At 40.8% G+C, this 18,366-nt stretch overlaps 1 protein-coding gene across 3 annotated transcripts in view; it reads left to right on the top strand.

The window, feature by feature from the left end:
- The first annotated feature begins 4,872 nt into the window (after positions 1-4,872).
- The window catches only part of LOC140492258 (matrin-3-like), a 53,749-nt gene continuing 40,255 nt past the window's right edge, over positions 4,873-18,366 (top strand). For 2 of the 3 annotated variants that reach the window (XM_072591192.1, XM_072591190.1), the window contains exons 1-2: positions 4,873-4,940; positions 16,731-17,797. In XM_072591192.1, coding sequence (XP_072447293.1) covers positions 16,904-17,797 — 894 coding nt within the window. In that variant the 5' untranslated portion in view covers positions 4,873-4,940; positions 16,731-16,903. Of the gene's footprint in view, positions 4,941-8,373; positions 8,869-16,730; positions 17,798-18,366 lie in introns of all 3 variants that reach the window. The other variant, XM_072591191.1, reaches the window with a different exon arrangement.

Raw genomic sequence — 18,366 nt, 5'->3', positions numbered from 1 at the left:
CACCTTTCTTAAACAGTGGCACCACGTTTGCCAACCTCCAGTCTTCCGGCACCTTACTTGTGACTATCAATGATACAAATATCTCAGCAAGGGGCCCAGCAATCACTTCTCTAGCTTCCCACAGAGTTCTAGGGAACACCTTATCAGGTCCTGGGATTTATCCACTTTATGCATTTCAAGACATCCAGCACTTCCTCCTCTGTAATATGGACATTTTTCAAGATGTCATCATCTATTTCCCAACATTCTATACCTTCCATGTCCTTTCCACATAAACACTGATGCAAACTATTCATTTATTACCTCCCCCATCTCCTGCGATTCCACAGAAAGGTCACCTTGCTGATCTTTGACGAGCCCTATTCTCTCCCTAGTTATCCTTTTGTCCTTAATGTATTTGTAAATGCCCTTTGGATTCTCCTTAACTCTATTTGCCAAAGCTATCTCATGTCCCCTTTTTGCCCTCCTGATTTCCCTCCTAAGTATATCCTACTGCCTTTATACTCTACTAAGGATTCACTTGAACTATCTTGTCTATGCTCGATACATGCTTCCTTCTTTTTCTTAACCAAACCCTCAATTTCTTTAGTCATCCAACATTCTCTACACCTACCAGCCTTTCCTTTCATCCTGACAGGAATATACTTTCTCTGGACTCTTGTTATCTCATTTCTGAAGGCTTCCCATTTTTCAACCGTCTCTTTACCTGTGAACATCTGCCCCCAGTCAGCTTTTGAAAGTTCTTGCCTGCTACCGTCAACATTAGCTTTCCTCTAATTTAGAACTTCAACTTTTAGATCTGGTCTTCCCTTTTCCATCACTATTTAAAAACTAATAGAATTATCGTCGCTGGCCCCAAAATACTCCTCCACTAATTCCTCTATCAATGGCACTGCCTTATTTTCCAAGAGGCAGTCTCAAGTTTTGCACCTTCTCTAGTAGGTACATCCACAGATTGAGTCAGAAAATTTTCTTGTACACACTTAACAAATTCTTCTCCATCTAAACCCTTAACACTATGGCAGTCCCAGTCTATGTTTGCGAACTTAAAATCCCCTACCATAACCACCCTATTATTCTTAAAGATAACCGAGATCTCCTTATTAGTTTTTTCTCCATTTCCCTCTGACTATTAGGGGGTCTATAATACAATCCCAATAAGGTGATCATCCCTTTCTTATTTCTCAGTTCCGCACAAATAACTTCCCTGGATGTATTTCTAGGAATATCCTCCCTCAGCACAGCTGTAATGCTATCCCTTATCCAAAACACCACTCCCCCTCCTCTCTTGCCTCCCTTTCTATCCCTCCTATAGCATTTGTATCCTGGAACATTAAGTTGCCAGTCCTGCCCATCCCTGAGCCATGTTTCTGTAATTGCTATGGTATCCCAGTCCCATGTTCCTAACCATGCTCTGAGTTCATCTCCATTCCCTGTTAGGCCACTTGCATTGAAATAAATGCAGTTTAATTTATCAGTCCTAACTTGTTCTCTGCTTTGTCCCTGCCTGTCCTGACTGTTTGACTTGTCTTTGTTCTCACTGTACCAGTCTCATATTTAAATATTTCCTCACTATCTTCCTGGGTTCCCCCCCCCCCTTACTAGTTTAAATCCTCTTGAGCAGCTCTAGCAAATCTCCTGCCAGTGTATTAGTCCCCTTTCAATTCAGGTTCAATATGTCCTTCTTGTACAGGTCACATCTACCCCAGAAGTTATTCCAATGATCCAAAAATGTGAATCCTTCTCCCATTCACCAGCTGCTCAGCCATGCATTCATCTGCTCTATCCTCATATTCCTACCCTCACTTGCTCGCAGCACCAGGAGTAATCCAGATATTACTACTCTCAAGGATCTCCTTCTTAAATTCCTGCCTAACTCTCTATATTCTCCCTTCTGAATCTCATCCTTTTGCTTTCCTATGCAATTGGCTTCAATGTGTACAATGACCTCCTGCTGGTCCGTCTCCTTCTTGAGAACATTCTGCACCCTCCCTGAGACATCCTTGATCCTGGCACCAGGGAGGCAACACACCATTCTGATTTTTCGCTGCTGGCCACAGAAATGTCTCTTTGTACCTCGGACTAGAGAATCCCCTAACACAATTGATCTCTTGGAACCCGACGTACCTCTCATGGCATTAGAGCCAGTCTCGATGCCAGAAACTTGGCTGTTCGTGCTACATTCCCCTGAGAATCCGTCAGCCCCTACATTTTCCAAAACAGCATACTTGTTTGACATGGAGATAGCCACAGAAGACTCCTGCTCTACCTCTCTTATCTTACCTGGAGTTAACCCATCTATATGACTGTAACTGCAATTTTTTTCCCTTTCCATAACTGCCATCCATCACATCCCCTTGCTCTTGTAAATTCCTCATTGCTTCTAACCATCTCTCCAACCGATCCATTCGATCTGATAGGATTCATGACCAATGACATTTATTGCAGATATAATCCTCAGTAACACGTAAACTCTCCCTAAATTCCCACATCCGACAAGAAGAGCATATCACTCTACTAAAGGCCATTTTTGCTTCTTTCAGTTTACAGACCCAGATAATAGCACTGTCTTATTCCTCTAAAAAACACTGCCCCAGGCTAACTTAATACTTATGGCTTATATTTTTAAGTCTAATCAAGAGACATATCTCAATAAAACATATAATCAAGAAAGAACTGACTCTACTCACTGCTGCCGACTTTATGTCCGCCACACTTAAAAATATTCACTTATCTGCTTCTGTGCTGTGACCTCTGCCAAACAGGTTCCTCCAAGATCAGTTGTGAATTTCACTGTTTGTTAATTTTCCCAGATGCACTCAGATGTTCAGCGATACATGAATTCAACAGCAAGGGCAGGAACTGTGCAGATTCACTCCTGTGTTAGTTAGTGGGCATGACACTAGGTTATAGTATAACAGGTTTATTTTAAATCACAAATTTTCAGAGCGATGCTCCTTCAGTGTCATCAGGACTTCATCTGAAGAAGGAGCAGCACTCAAAAAGGTTGTGATTTCAAATAAACGTGTTGGACTATAAGCAGAAATATAGCTCCCCTCATTCTACAAGGTTATTGACCTTTACTAAGATTCCCTGCTATGGGAAACATGCTGTTAAACTTGAAAGGGCTCAGAAAAGATTTGTAAAGATGTTGCCAGGTTTGGAGGGCTTGAGCTTTAGCGAGAGGTAGAAATAGCCTGGGGCTATTTTCCCAATTGCATAGGAGGCTGAGGGGTGACTGCATAGAGGCTTTTAAAATCCTATATAGGATGAATATCCACGGTCTTTTCTCAGGTGTAAGGGAGTTCAAAACCTGAAGACATAGTTTTAAGGTGAGGGGGAACAAGTTTAAAAAGGACCTGAGGAACTACATTTTCTTGTAGAGGATGGTGTGTATTTGAAATAAGCTGCCCGAGAAAATGGCGGAGGTTGGTATAATTGAAACATTAGCTGAAAATGTGTTGCTGGAAAAGCGCAGCAGATCAGGCAGCATCCAAGGAACAGGAGAATCGACGTTTCGGGCATCAGCCCTTCTTCAAAGGGCTGATGCCCGAAACGTCGATTTTCCTGTTCCTTGGATGCTACCTGACCTGCTGTGCTTTTCCAGCAACACATTTTCAGCTCTGATCTCCAGCATCTGCAGTCCTCACTTTCTTCTCGATAATTGAAACATTAAAAGGCAACTGTATACATATATGAATAGGAAAGGTTTAGAGGGATATGGAGCCAAATACTGGCAAATGGGACTAGATCAGTTTAGGATATCTGATCCGCATGGACCCAAAGGAAGTGGGTACTGCAGATACTGGAGATCAGAGTCAAGATTAGAGTGGTGCCGTTGAATTCCTGGTGAAGGGCTCTTGGCCAAAACGTTGATTTTTCCTGCTCCTCGGATGCTGCCTGACCTGCTGCGCTTCTCCAGCACCACACTAATCTTGACATGGACCCAAGGGTCTGTTTCCATGCTGAACTGCTCTTTATGTAGATTAATTCCAGGAATTAAATACATTTTTAAAGCATCAATGACATTGTGTTGATTATAAGTAATCATATTTTTAAATATATTTGTGAATACCTGAGCTGGAGAACTCTGCCTCGAGACCTGCAATTTTCGAATGTATTAAAGCGGCCTGGCAAAAGTATCAGTCCAAAAGGCGCATGCTTATTTTGCCCGGTCACGGCAGCCGAGACGGAGGGAGGGGAGAATGCATGCGTGTTGCCGGGATCTGAGTGTATAAACTTAAAAGTTTGGGAGAAGATTTGTAGCTCGGGTGCTCGTTGTCGTGGTTCTGTTCGCCGAGCTGGGAATTTGTGTTGCAGACGTTCCGTCCCCTGTCTAGGTGACATCCTCAGTGCTTGGGAGCCTCCTGTGATGCACTTCTGTGCTGTTTCCTCCGGCATTTATAGTGGCCTGTCTCTGCCGCTTCCGGTTGTCGGTTCCAGCTGTCCGCTGCAGTGGCCGGTATATTGGGTCCAGGTCGATGTGCTTATTGATAGAATCTGTGGATGAGTGCCATGCCTCTAGGAATTCCCTGGCTGTTCTCTGTTTGGCTTGCCCTATAATAGTGGTGTTGTCCCTGTCGAACTCATGTTGCTTGCCACCTGAGTGTGTGGCTACGAAGGATAGCTGTATAAACTTAAAGATCACACAAAACCAGCTGATAGTCCAACAGGTCTATTTGGAAGCACTAGCTTTTTTAAAGCATTTCCGAGAGCTAGTGCTTGCAAATACACCTGCTGGACTATCACCTGGCATTATGTGATTTTTTTTTGTAAAGGTTGTCCATTCCAGCCCAACACCAGTTGTGTGTGGGGAGGAGTTGCCACGCGTGCGCAGAATGGAGGCAGCCGGCCACGCGCGCGCGCGCAGTATGGAGGCGGTCGGCGGTAATGGGCTGCGCGTGCGCATACCGTTTTCTCGGGAGGACGGGTTGCTCGAGGTAAGAAAGCGGGAGGAGGAGAACGGCGAAACGAAATGGAGCAGAAAGCCGAGGGGCTGCCGGCTGTCTCCAGCGGGCGCGGGGTGGAGGGAGGAAAGGGCGGAGACGTTTCGGAGCCGGCCCTCTGGCGTGGAGCGGGCAGCCGCCGTGTCCGGCTCCCCCTGGAGCCGCGGAGCTTTGTCATTTTGTCGCTGGCTGAGCCGGCGCCATTTTGTTTGTGTCGATGGAGAGAAAGGGGCTGGAAAATAAACACCGCAAAAGAAAGAAAACAAATCAAAACCCGCTCAATAAATATTGCTGAAATATAACCCCAGGCCGTTAGTGAAATACAGGGGACTTGGAGAAGATCAGGGACATCAGTAACCCCCCACCACCAACCGGGAAACAAGAGGCAACTGGGAGCCAGTGAAATGGATAGTGAAGAAATTAATGGTGGAGTGGAGAGACTGGGACTTGGGAAGGCCTCAGGAGTTACATGGTTAAAGCCTGAGTGAGAGCCAGCAGCTGTGGGGTGAGGAGTGGGGAAGCTTGATGGCACCGTGTGTTTAAGAAGAAGGGAAATCTGGGCAAGGGACGGAAATCAATGTGGAAGTAGAAAATATCTTGGAGAGAGAAAGAAGGCTGACCGAAAGAGGAAAGGGTTCTTTCATCCCTGAGCACACTGGTTGAGATCTTGGCCAGTCTATTTTAACTCATTCCACTTGCCCTCTTCCCTGATCGACTCTGGGCTAGCAGAATAAAATATCTAGTTAATTAAGTTGGAAATCTTTATTTAAAACTCATGGTAGCATTCCACAAAATCTACATTTTTTTCCCCCAGGCTATGTGTGATGGGTGTGCAGAACAGCTTGATTTTATTTTCAAGTCTTATTTAAACCCTGGATTTAATGGATGCCTTTTTATCACTAGATACCCTTGTCGCAACTGATCTTTTCCATTTAGGGCAGCTGAGGGTTAACATGAATGCACACTAACCAGTCTACATCAGAGGCAGTACGCTTTTGTATATAAGCTTCTAAGCAGTATTGAACCTGGGTCTTCTGGCTAAAACAGATGGGAGCAAGCCATTCCTATTCCCTCAAATGACTTCAGAAAAATGTTGTTATCACATCTATTGTTCTATTAGCCTTTTTGATTATTTTTCAGACCTGATCTGACATTTTAATGGTCTACAAATATGAAACATTTCATCTTTGGATATATGCAATTTTGTGTTGCCAAATCATTAATAAATTTCATCAGTAGTTGAGATCCCAGCACCAAATCATTGTAGAACGCCACAAGTCAGTTCCTTCCAATTTGAGTACTTACCTACTGTTTTATCTTCTGTCTAATCAATCTTTTCTCCAGGTCACTAATTTGGATTTGTGAAATGGGATGAAGAATGAGATGGGCAAATTGAGTTGAGAGGTGGATAGGAAATTGGATATGATGTAGGAAAGAGGAGAAAAGCAACAAAATGCTAACTTTTTGAGACAAAAGGGACCTATAAGTATACCAAATGGAGAATGAGTTCAGAATCTATTCAGGACAGTATCAGAGCAGGATGTTCTAGATCTGGGTAATGTGTAACAAGGCAGGATTAAATAATGGCCTCATAGTACAGGATCCTTTTAGGTAAAAGTGATCATGACAAAAATTCAAACTCAGTTTAAGGGTGACAAATTTGGGCCTGAAGCTGTCATTCTAATAAAAACAATTAGAAGGGTATAAAGATACATTTAGCTGAGTTGGTGTGAAAAAATGCGTAGAAAATGCATGGCAGACGTTTAAGGAAGTGTTTCTTTATTCTCAACAAAGATACCTGAATTGAGACAGGAAAATGATACAAGGTGACAATAAAGAAAGCTAAGGATGGTGTGAAACTAAGTGATCATATCTGTAATGCTGTAAAGGCTGGTGTTGGTCAGAAGATTGGGATTTTTATAGGAATAAGACACTAAAGTGTTTCTACCTGACATATAAAAAGCAAACAAGTGTTTTGTATCTGTCTTCACAGTGAAAGATGCAAAAGGCATCCCAAGAAGAGGGCAAAAGTGGGATGGGAGGGAACTTGATCTCTGGAGAAAAAGTACTAGTAAAACAACTGGGACCAATGGCTGATAAGTTTCTCTGCATCCTAAGTTTTTAAAGAACTGGTGGGTTGCATTAGTTGTAATTTTTCAAAATTTCATTGGTTCTGGCAAGATCCCACTGGATTAGTAAACTGCATGTAACACAACTATCCATGGAGGGAGATAGCCAGTAAGTATAATGTTTGCTAATGGTTAAATGCAAGAATTGATTATTAAAGAAGTAGGATGTTTTGTGGAGGAGTGTTGGTTAATTGAAGATATAACAAGCAGCTGAATAAAGGGGAACCAGCAGATGTAATGTATTTGGATATCCAGAAGGCATTTGATGATTCACATAAAAGTTTATAATTTCAGATAAGACCTAATGGTGTCATGGTTGTGAGTATGTTCGCTGAGCGGGGAAACCGATTTGCATACGTTCCGTTCCCTGTCTAGGTGATATCTTCAGTGCTTTGGAGCTCCTGTAAAGCGTTGCTGACCTGTCTCTTCTGGAATTTATTTGGTTCTGTTTTTGCTGCTCCTGGTTGCCAGTTCCGGTGGTTCATTGTAGTGGCCGGTATGTTGGGTCTAGGTCAATGTGTTTGATGGAGTCTGTGGCTGAGTACTATAGCTCTAGAAATTCTCTGGCTGTCCTGTGTTTAGCTTGTCCTGTGATCGTTGTGTTGTCCCAGTCAGTTTGTGGTTCTTGACATATGTGTGTATGGCTACTAGGGATGATGAGTGGCATTTAGTGGCTCGTTGGTGTTCGTGGATGCAAATTATTAGTCTGCCTGTTTGCCTATGTAGTGTTTTGTGCAGTTTTGCATGGAATCCTGTAAATTACATTAGCCTTCCACATGATGGGTATGTAGGGTCTTTTGTCCTGGATAATTGTTGCCTGAGCGTGGCTGTCGGTTTATGGGCTGTCATGAATCCCAGTGGTTGGAGAAGTCTGGCTGTCAGTTCAGAAACTTTTTTTTTGCAAGGTAGCATGGATAGTGAGTTAGGTCATGGCATGTGCTCGTTACATTGTTTGTCTTAGGCATCTGTGGATGAAGTTGCAGGGATATCCCTTATTGGCGAATACTCTGTAGAAGTGTTCTTCTTCCCTTTGTACGTCAGGAGTGCTGGAGTGTGTTGAAGCCCTTTTGAACAGGGTCCTCATGCTGCTTCTCTTGTATGTATTTGAGTGGTTGCTGTTGTAATTCAGGACCTGGTTGTTGTGTGTGGCTTACCTGTACACTTGTGGTGCATTCACTGTTCTTTGTATCATCACATTCAGGAATAGGAGTTGGTTGTTGGTTTCCTCATGTCTCAAATCTGATGCCTATGAGTATGGTGTTGGTAATCTGGTGTCTATTCTCGATTTTTGTCCCTAGTAGCTATACAGATAGATGACAAAGACCACAAATTCGACTGGGACGACACAACGATCGGACAGCTAGAGAATTTCTAGAAGGGTGGCAGTCAGCTATGGACTCCATCAACAAGCAGCTTTACCTAGATCCAATATATCAGCCACTACAACAAACAAATGGAACCAACAACCAGAAGCAGCACAAACAGAAACAAATAAATACCAGAGGAGACAGTACAGCAGCGCTTTACAGGAAGCTGCAAAGCACTGAAGATGTCACTTAAACAGGGGACGAAACATCAGCAAATTAACATCTCAGCTCATCAAACATACCCACAACCGTGACAACTGACACCCGAGCTGCTCATCTTTACACAAACCTTGAAGACCCAATGGTGATGGGGACGTTGTTAGCATTGTTCGTGAACCAGTTAACTGACAGGAAACCAAGTTGGGAATGTATCATTTTCAAGTTGGCAAACAGTAACTAGTGGGGTTTTGCATGGAGGTGCAAAAGGTCTGAACTCTTTACAATCTACAAATAATGAATTAAATGATTGATCAGACTGTATAGTAGCCACACTTACTGAAGATGTAAAGATATGGAGAAAAGCAAGTGAGTAGGGAACAAAGAAACTGAAAAGGAATATAGATAGTTTAAGTGAATGGACAAAACAAAATGACATGGAATTATAGTGAAGGAAAGTGAGATTGTCACCTTTGTTAGGAAGACTATAAAAACAAAATTATTTGAATGGAGAGAGTGTTTAGTATACCGTCGTTCAAAGGGATCTTGGTGTCCTTGTTCATGAAGGAGAACAAGTTGGAATGAGGTGCAGTAGATAATTAGGCAGATAAGTAAGTAGACAGGGGTGGGGAGTATATAGGGAGGGTTTGGTACTAATGTATGGTGTCATCACCTGTAGTATTGATTTGATTTTCTTGTCTGAAGGATATATCTGCATTGGAAGCAGTTCAGAAAAGGTTTGCTAAACTTCTTGGGATAAAGGAGTTGATAATGAGGAAAGATTGAACAGATTGAGTTGATACTCAAAGTTTTAAAGAATGAAAATGGTTTTATTTAAATGTTTGATATCCATTGAACCTTGACAGGATAGATGTTGGGAGGATGTTTACATCTAGAATTAGGTGTCACTGTTTAAAAATCAAGGGTTACCCATTTAAGAATCTGGGTGCGGAAAAGACTTGTTTTTTGATGTTATCAGATTACCTGTTGACAAACTGAATGTTCTGATAAGAATAATGTGCTTGTTGGATAAGGTGCTGAAGCGTAATTTGGGAATGCATCCAAGCAAGTTGGCACTGTCCAGAGATAGGAGAAATAAGCCAAGTTGAGGTGAAAGATTCAGACTTTGTGATTTACAAATTTGTTCAGTTCGACACATTCTGCCATTCTCATTCATGCTTAACTGTTTTGCTACATTGAACTGATGGTTTAGACTTTTATTAACATACTCATGAATTCACTGTTTCATTATCTATTTTGCTGCTCTTGAGTTAGAATGCAGAGTTTAATGTGTATTATAGACCTGTGGAGTGTCTCAGACTGAATTAACAAAAAGTAATTTTGATTTAAATTCTGATGACTGAGTAATCACATTGATCAATAAAAACTTTACAGTAAAATTTCGATCTTAAAAAATTGTTCATCAATGTTGATAATTTCATTTTGGTAATTTTGATAAAAGGCTTTGAAATATACAAGTGACTTCAGTATTCTTGCCCTGTATTTAGGTGTTTTCCATAACAGCATTAGTTATCCAAACTGGGTATTGTTCATGTATAATTGGGACTATTTCATATTAAGCTAATGAAGGCGATAGAGGTAAACCTATTTAAAACCAGGTATGTGAAAGGTATGAAATCTCAAAGTCTAGAGTTTTGAAAGAGAGATATCTTATTTCGTAGAATCAACTGACATCAGAAGAGGCCATTAACTCCAGTGAGCCTTTGGCTGAAAATGTTAACCAGTTTGTCTCACTTCCCTGGTCTTTCTCTGTAGCCTTGTGAATATTTCTCTTTATTTGTTTAATCCTTTTTTGAAGTTTGTTTTCCCCACCATTTAAGGTAGTGCATTCCTGTTCATAACTTGCTGAATAGAGCACTCTCATCTCCCCTCTGGTCTTTTTGCTAATTGCCTTAAATCAGTGCTGTCTGGCTTTTGCATCATTGAACAATTTTTTTTCCCCCATCAAATTTTGAACACTTCTGTCAAACCTCTCAAATTTTTCTAGTTTTTTTCATTTAAATGATCTCCCTCATTCATCCTACCAATGTATTAAGTCACTTGTGGGCCTGAACTGCCTTCCAGCAAAACAAATAGGCTTTTTAGTCACTCAAACATTTTATGGCTATTCAGTGAGGACTGCAGATGCTGGGGATCAGAGTTGAGGCTGCAGTGCTGGAAAAGCATAGCAGGTCAGTCGGCATCTGTGGTGCAGGAGAATCTGGCATAAGCTTTTCTTCAGGAATGTGTGGTGCAAAAGGGGCTGAGATATATAGGGATGGGGGTAAGGTAACTGGGAAGGAAGATGGACAGGTGGGACAATTCGAGAGTGGTGGAGAGTTGGATCATGGGTGAAGTGGAGGGAGAGGATATGAGGAACCTAGTGAAATTGACATGGATGCTGTGTGGATGGAAAGTCCCGTGGTGGAAAATGAGGTGTTCTTCCTCCAGACGCTGGGTGGCTTGGTTTTGGAGATGGAGGAGGCCCTGGACTTGCATGTCCTTGGTGGAGTGGGAATGAGAGTTGAAGTGGTCGGCCACGAGGCAGTGGGATTGGTGTGTGTGTCCCAGAGATGTTCCTTGAAACATTCCACCAGTTAGTGTCCTATCTCCCCAGTATAGAAGAGACCACATCGAGAGCAAGGGACAGGGTAGATGAGGTATTTGGATGTGCAGGGCAATCTCTTGCCAGATGTGTAAAGAATAATTTGGGGCCTTGGATGGAGTTGAAGGTGCAGGTTTTACGCCTCTTAAGGCAGTAAAGGAAAGTGGAGGGTGGGTTGGTTTGGGGGGTGGGCAGGGGTAGAGGTGGGGGTGTGTGGTCCTAACAAGGGAGTCGCAGAGGAAGTGGTCTCTGTGGAATGCTAATGAGGTGGGAAGGGAAATGTATCTCTGGTGGTGGAGTCTGATTGTAGGTGGCGGAAGTGGCAGAGGATAATGCATTGTATCTGGTGGAAGTGGCAGAGGATAATGCATTGTATCTGGCGATTATCTTTATCTCCCTCTCAGAATCTTACAAATTTCTACATGTTTAATTGTATTGAGAAAGATCTCTACCTGTATGAAGTGATATAAAAACAAAATGGGCGGCACGGTGGCGCAGTGGTTAGCACTGCTGCCTCACAGCGCCTGAGACCCGGGTTCAATTCCCGCCTCAGGCGACTGACTGTGTGGAGTTTGCACGTTCTCCCCGTGTCTGCGTGGGTTTCCTCCGGGTGCTCCGGTTTCCTCCCACAGTCCAAAGATGTGCAGGCCAGGTGAATTGGCCATGCTAAATTGCCCATAGTGTTAGGTAAGGGGTAAATGTAGATGTAGGGGTATGGGTGGGTTACGCTTCGGCGGGGCGGTGTGGACTTGTTGGGCCGAAGGGCCTGTTTCCACACTGTAAGTAATCTAATCTAATCTAAAAAATTTTGGAGAAACTCACCAGGTCTGACAGCTTCTATGGAGACAGAAAATCTGTTCATGTTTCTAGTCCAATATGACTTTATTGGGCTTTGTTTCAGTCCACACATGCTGCCAACCCGATTGAAATTTTCCAGTTCTGTCTCTGTTGAAATCACTAGAATTTGCAGCTCTTGGTTTTTAATTTGTCTTGAGGTGGTGTTTGTTATCACCCCTGAACGGCCTTGCTGTAATTTTGAGGGTGATGGCTTATTATTCAAGATTCCCCTACTAAGAAAAATAGTTCTGCATTGGATCATTTAAATACCTTAATTAGACTACATTTTGATCGCCCTTATTCAAAGCAACACAAAATGAGTTTATGCAATCTTGTAATTCATTTGTTTTAATCCAGTATCATTCAGAATTTATATTGTTTCCCTTTATTGAGCTTCCACACGTGTTGCTGAGAATTGAGGAAAAAGGTCAGCTGAGGCAAAATGAAGAACTTATTTTTGTTTAGCATGACTTGATTTTTGCACACGACTCTCATTAGAAAAGAATGAATCCCGTACAATTTTTAACGGCTTAGTTTATTTGTTCCTTTGCATATTCGTATGTTAAACTTCAGGTCCCAGAGCCCCTTTTAAAATTGTATCATTTTGATAATGTTGCTTCCTCTCACTCATTCTGTCAGCATTATGATATAAAATTGCACAGTTTTTCTACAACCTGATAAAATGGTTAGCTCTAAAATGGGTGTTCAAAACAGTACAATTTTGATTAAATAACCTTGTGGAAATTGAGTTTCTCTGCCTAAGTACCTCAGTTTGTAACCTTTGTGCCTTCCACCATCGGTCATACTGCAAAGCAGAAATAATCTGTTTTTCTTTGGCTGGAAAGGAAATTGGCAGGCATGTTGCTTTATATTTGTCACATAGACCTATTTATTCATAGTTAACTATATACCTCAGCATGTGATACCATGTCAAATATTCTTATCACATATGAAATTGAAGAGAAATTCTGTGCTCCAGCTTCATAGAATCCCTGCAATGTGGAAACAAGCCGTTCAGCCCGAGTCCACACCGACCCTCTGAAGCGTATTCCACTCAAATGCACCCCCTTGCCTATCCCTGTAACCCTACACTTCCAATGGCCAAACCACCTAACCTGCGCACTTTTGGACTGTGGAAGGCAACTGGAACATCCCATAGAAACCCACACAGACTCGGATGGGGGGGTTGGTGAGGATGTGTAAACTCCACACGACAGTCACCTAAGGCTGGAATTAAACCCAGGTATCTGGGTTTTACACACTGCATCCTTTTATAATTTAGGTTACTTTTTTATTTGCTTTGTGTTCAGAAACTTTTGATTTTCTAACTTGTTCGCTTAAAAAGAAATATAGATATGTATTTGACATTACAATTTTAAAATGTAGGTGTCTGTTGACTGGAAAGTGGTATGGAACTGAGTTTGTGATTTCACCAAGCAGCTTTTCTGTTATGATAAATGCTGGTTTCTCAGTGGGTAAAAAAGCAAGTTGGATTCTTTAAAAAAGAAAACAAAATAACTTGTAGGTTTAGAATGAGGTGACCAAAGGATCTCTGAATAAAGATACAGTTTAGATTCCAATTTTAAGTATTTCATCTGCTGTAATGGAATGTTCTGAAAAGATACAAGTTTAAGATGCTGTCTTATTTGGTAGTTATTGTTTTCCCTGGATTTTTTTAGGCTTCCTATTTCAATTTTAAAACTAAAAAGAGAATAGCAAATGTTGATGAAGGAGAAAGGGGAAAAAGAATAGGGATTTTAAGCTTATAGCTACTGTAAGCTGGTTGACGGAAGTGCAAGAAATAATTGAATAAGAAAAAAATTAGCGTCACAAATTCTGGTTACTGCATATTTTCAGTTTCATTCAATGGTGCCATTCTCAACTCTGATGAAAAAGTGGCTGCAAAACATCTAGCAATATGAAAGTGTCTCATGATGGGATCTGCCAAAATGTTAGTTTTCTTTCTATTTATCTATTTGAGTCCATATTATTTGTCTGGCTGAGATTGCTCATGGACTCTGGATGAAGAATCATTACTGCTTTTTTTTGGGTGCTGCTGGAGGTTAAATCTCCATTGCTGTGTCAGACAAGAGTTTTAAATACTCCTATGCTGTCAGTCCCAACTTTATGCATGGTGCTGAACAAAACAAGATTGTTAAATCGTTGATGAATCAACCACTTGGTAATTGAGAGCAGGCCATTTTGTGTTAAATGATCTGTATTTTTAATAAATCAAACCTATTTTAGCAATAATGGGAACTTGCTGGAGAACCTTCTTATCTTAGAGATGACAACCCTGCTAAAATGGACAATATGTTTTAGGAAGTATGTATTCCTCTTGGTATTGAATACCAGTAGTTTCTCCTCGTTACCAATCCAAGCTCCCATAGCCAGAGACACTTGATAGATTCATCCTCAGTTGAATTTCTTTGTACATTGGCTTTCCAAAAGTATGTGATGGTAGGGCTCCAGAATGGCTTGAGCAATTGAGAAATGTTGCTGGAATTCCCCAAATGCAATTAATTGCACAATAGCATATTTTTATGTATTGACAAAGAATTGTTTTAAAATGCTACCTTTCCATCCCAAAAATGTTTTTAATGACGAAAAAGGAAATAGTTCCTCTGAATTGATGCCCGCAATAACTGAAATGTTTTCATTGATCACATTCCTCTTAATAAAATGGCATAGTCCTTATCAGGTAAACTGTTATGGAACAAATTCAAGTACCATTGGGGTGCACAAGTAATTTTCTTGCATTTTAAATGATAATTTATTTACCAACCTAATTAACTATTAATTTTGGTGCTTCTATACCAAAAGAATGTTGAATTTTGTAACGGAGGATTCACACATTTTCATCAAACAAAATTTCACAATTTGTAGCTTGCTTCTAATCCATCTGGATATGATTTTGGTTTGAAAAAAATGTCTGTCAACCTAATATTTTGTATTAAAAATACACACTTTTTGAGCATCCAGTCGTGTAGAATTCCCTAAACATACTTGATCCAACTTCCACCATCATTTGTAATGGGTTATCATACTAATTTGACTTCAGTTATAACTTTCTAAAAATCAGTCTGATTCTCTGTTGATTTTGTGACTGATTGATAGGTAATCCCAAGCTGATTTCAGTCACACATTGATCTTGGTTAGAAAATTATCAAATCTCCAATTTTTCTTCATTATCTAGCAAAGCAGTATGTTCTGTAGCAGGTAAGTCTTGTTGCAACGGTCACAAAAGCTCTTTAAATTGCATATGCTGGGCCAACCTTGCTGTGAATGCTTGAAAGACAGAATGGAATTGATGCCATTATTGTACCAAGTTGTAGAATAAAACCATTAAACAGATTTGAAGTGTAGTGTTTGCTGTGCAGACAGTTTATTTTTATGAAACTTCAAACTCTGAATTTTTCTTTTTTTAAGAAAACCTTTTTCATTCCGCAGAGTATGCCACTATATTGAAAGGTTTCCACTTCAATTCAGATACTTTCCACATTATATCAAGGTGCCTTGCTCTGAAGAATAATACCACTAAAACTATGCTGTTACTTTGTTTTTATGGTGTTTGGATTCATGTCTTTTGATGTTTTGGCAATAGTCCAAAAATATACAGTGGTAATTTCTCATTGCTTTATCTACCATCTTTTGAGTGCTTGTGCACTTGGTGCTTAAAAGCATGAATCAGCAAGGTAGGATGTGTTGTTCAGTCTTGAAATTTTGGGTTGATTTTAAACCCATGCAGAGGTAAGGTTTTCATTTCAGACAACTTCTAGGATGAAAATGTTTGTAACTATCTTTCTATGTATAACTTTCAACTGGTGCAAGAAATTCATGGAAAAAACACTTCCTTGTAAGCAATTGGTCATGAAGACAACATGTGCTGAACATCAGCAGTGTTGTAAATGTAATTATCCAACAAACAGTTCTGATTTGGGTTGGATGCACAGTAGTTACATTTCAGCATTGCAGCTATTCCTTGTAAGCCAGTTGCTGTTTTAATGGTCCTTGTTGACTTTGTTCCTTTATTGCATATACCTTGAATTCTGTGCACACTTTTTATTTGTTACTAGTTAAGTTAGATTGCAGACTACTTACTGAACAATATGTTCAAGAGACATGTTCTTGCAGAATGAGTTGTTAAATCATTGATAGGTCCTTTTTTAAAAAAAACATTTTATCAAGTCTGAAATGAGTGCTGTAATATGCGCACAACCTCTTCTTTTTCAGTGGCTTACAACACATCCATTCATGTGTTACTTCCCTTTCTAGCAATGGTTGCAATATCTTAAAATTTACAAAAGTATTATTCTAAAATGTTACTATAAATTTATTTGTGATCTTCAAAATGCCTTAGATATCCTATAAGAGTGGGTTGGAAAATCTTGTTTACTTGACAGTTTGTTGGCCAGTTTACCATTTTTGATGTTGGCACTGGCCATGTTTTCCCACCGACATGCCTTTTGAGATTCTTACCATTTCTTGTTAAGAGGTTGTATAGAGTACAAAGAAATTATCCCACTGCATTGGATTTTGCATGCAACTATGAAATGTTGCATTCGATCTTGTTTAAACTGTCTTTCTGCAGACCAGTTTTGAACTTCAGACTTTGAAGATGGATCGAGATGCATGGTCCTTTCTGAGGCCTTGAGATCCCTGACCTAACATTTTTGTTTTAACTTTTCAGCCTGGCAAAGTTCTCTGAGGAATCTGTGCCATTACTCGCATCAGCCATCTATTAGACGAAATTAGATAGTGAAACCGCTTTCTACAGAGCCAACAAAGGCTATCTACTAACCACTGAAGAATTACTTTATCCTGCTCTTGCCAGTTTTGAACTAGACTCTCTCTTGTGCCAGAATGTCATTGGGTAGAGCCCAGCAGGATCACGGTCGTGGCATGAAGAAAGATGGTCATAATATTGGATTCTTTCCTGCAGCACAGTCTGCAAATGTCCATGTGAATCTTGGGAGAATGAACCAGGGTGCACGAATGGGTGGCTATATGAATTTTGGACAGGGTCAGGCAGTGAACATGCAAGGTGTGGGACAAGGACATCAAAGTATGTCTTCAGGTGGAGGGCCCTCTCGATTCAGCAGTGCTTTGCCTTCCTTGTTTGATGTAGGCAGTCGCAATCAAACATCAGTTGCCGTTCAAAAACAGATTGATGCAGACAGGGCGAGTAATATTTTGGCTACCTTTGGCCTTTCATCCAGGGACTTGGATGAACTGAGCCGCTATCCTGAAGACAAACTTACTCCTGAATCCTTGCCAGACATTCTTATGCAACTTAAAAGAAAAAGAAATGATGAAGGAACATCTTTGAATTACAGCAGAGGTGACAGTTCTCCTCGGGATGATCGTTCTTTCAGAACCTCCCGCAATGAATGGGAGGAAGAGAGGCGCTTTCGAAGTAATTTTGAAGGTCGTGATCCTGACGCTGATCCAGTGGTCAATTATGACCATGGTTCCTCTCGAGAGTCGAGTTCTAGATATTATGACAGGAAGGACTATGATACTGAACGATTAAGAGGTGATGACTTCCGTAGAGATGATATGCGTATGTCTGAGTCAATATATGATTCCGATTATGGAAAAATGGGGCCCTCTCCTTCACGTGGGCAAGAAAGGCCTCTTTTTGAGAGAAAGCGAGGATCTCCTTCACTGAGCAACATAAACGATTACCATGGTTTCTTGCCAACAATGTTCCCTCATTTGTGTTCGCTGTGTGATGTAACTGTTCATTCTGTGAAGGTGAGTGACCTCTAATTTAAAAATTGCTTTTTAAAGTATAATTCTGACAAACACCAGCTCTTGTTGGACTTTTGGAAGCATCATTTGAATCTTAATTTGTTCCAGATACTCATTGGAACGTCTTAGCAACATGAAATACTGCACAGAATCTTTTGTTATTGTCAGTTTAATGACAACTAACATCCATTTAAAAGCAAGTTGTCATTTATAGTATGTGTCTCAAATTCATGCACAGAGTGCTGGTGGAAACTTATTATAGTTTGGACTTGGTGAAATCAAAGGGGTGTGCAGTACTTGTAACCCACTGGCATTACCTGTCAATTAAAAGAAGAGGGGAAATGACTTTCACCATCAGAAATTATGTGCCCGCCTTGGCAGTTAGACCATATGTTATGAAGTTACCGGGCCTTAGATCTCGATTGTTTATCTATGTTAATATTTTGATGCAACTTGGTGCATGCAAAATGCCTTTCTCCAAACAACAATGCTCAAGAGAGGATGGTGTGTAATGCACACCTGAATGCAAGACTGGTTTCCTTTCACCATTCAACACTTTGGCTTATGTTTTC

The sequence above is a fragment of the Chiloscyllium punctatum genome, chromosome 20, assembly GCF_047496795.1.
Source record: "Chiloscyllium punctatum isolate Juve2018m chromosome 20, sChiPun1.3, whole genome shotgun sequence".
In the NCBI taxonomy this organism is placed as follows: Eukaryota; Metazoa; Chordata; class Chondrichthyes; order Orectolobiformes; family Hemiscylliidae; genus Chiloscyllium; species Chiloscyllium punctatum.
Note: the sequence above shows the minus strand (reverse complement) of the source record. Positions and strands in the feature narration are given on the sequence as shown.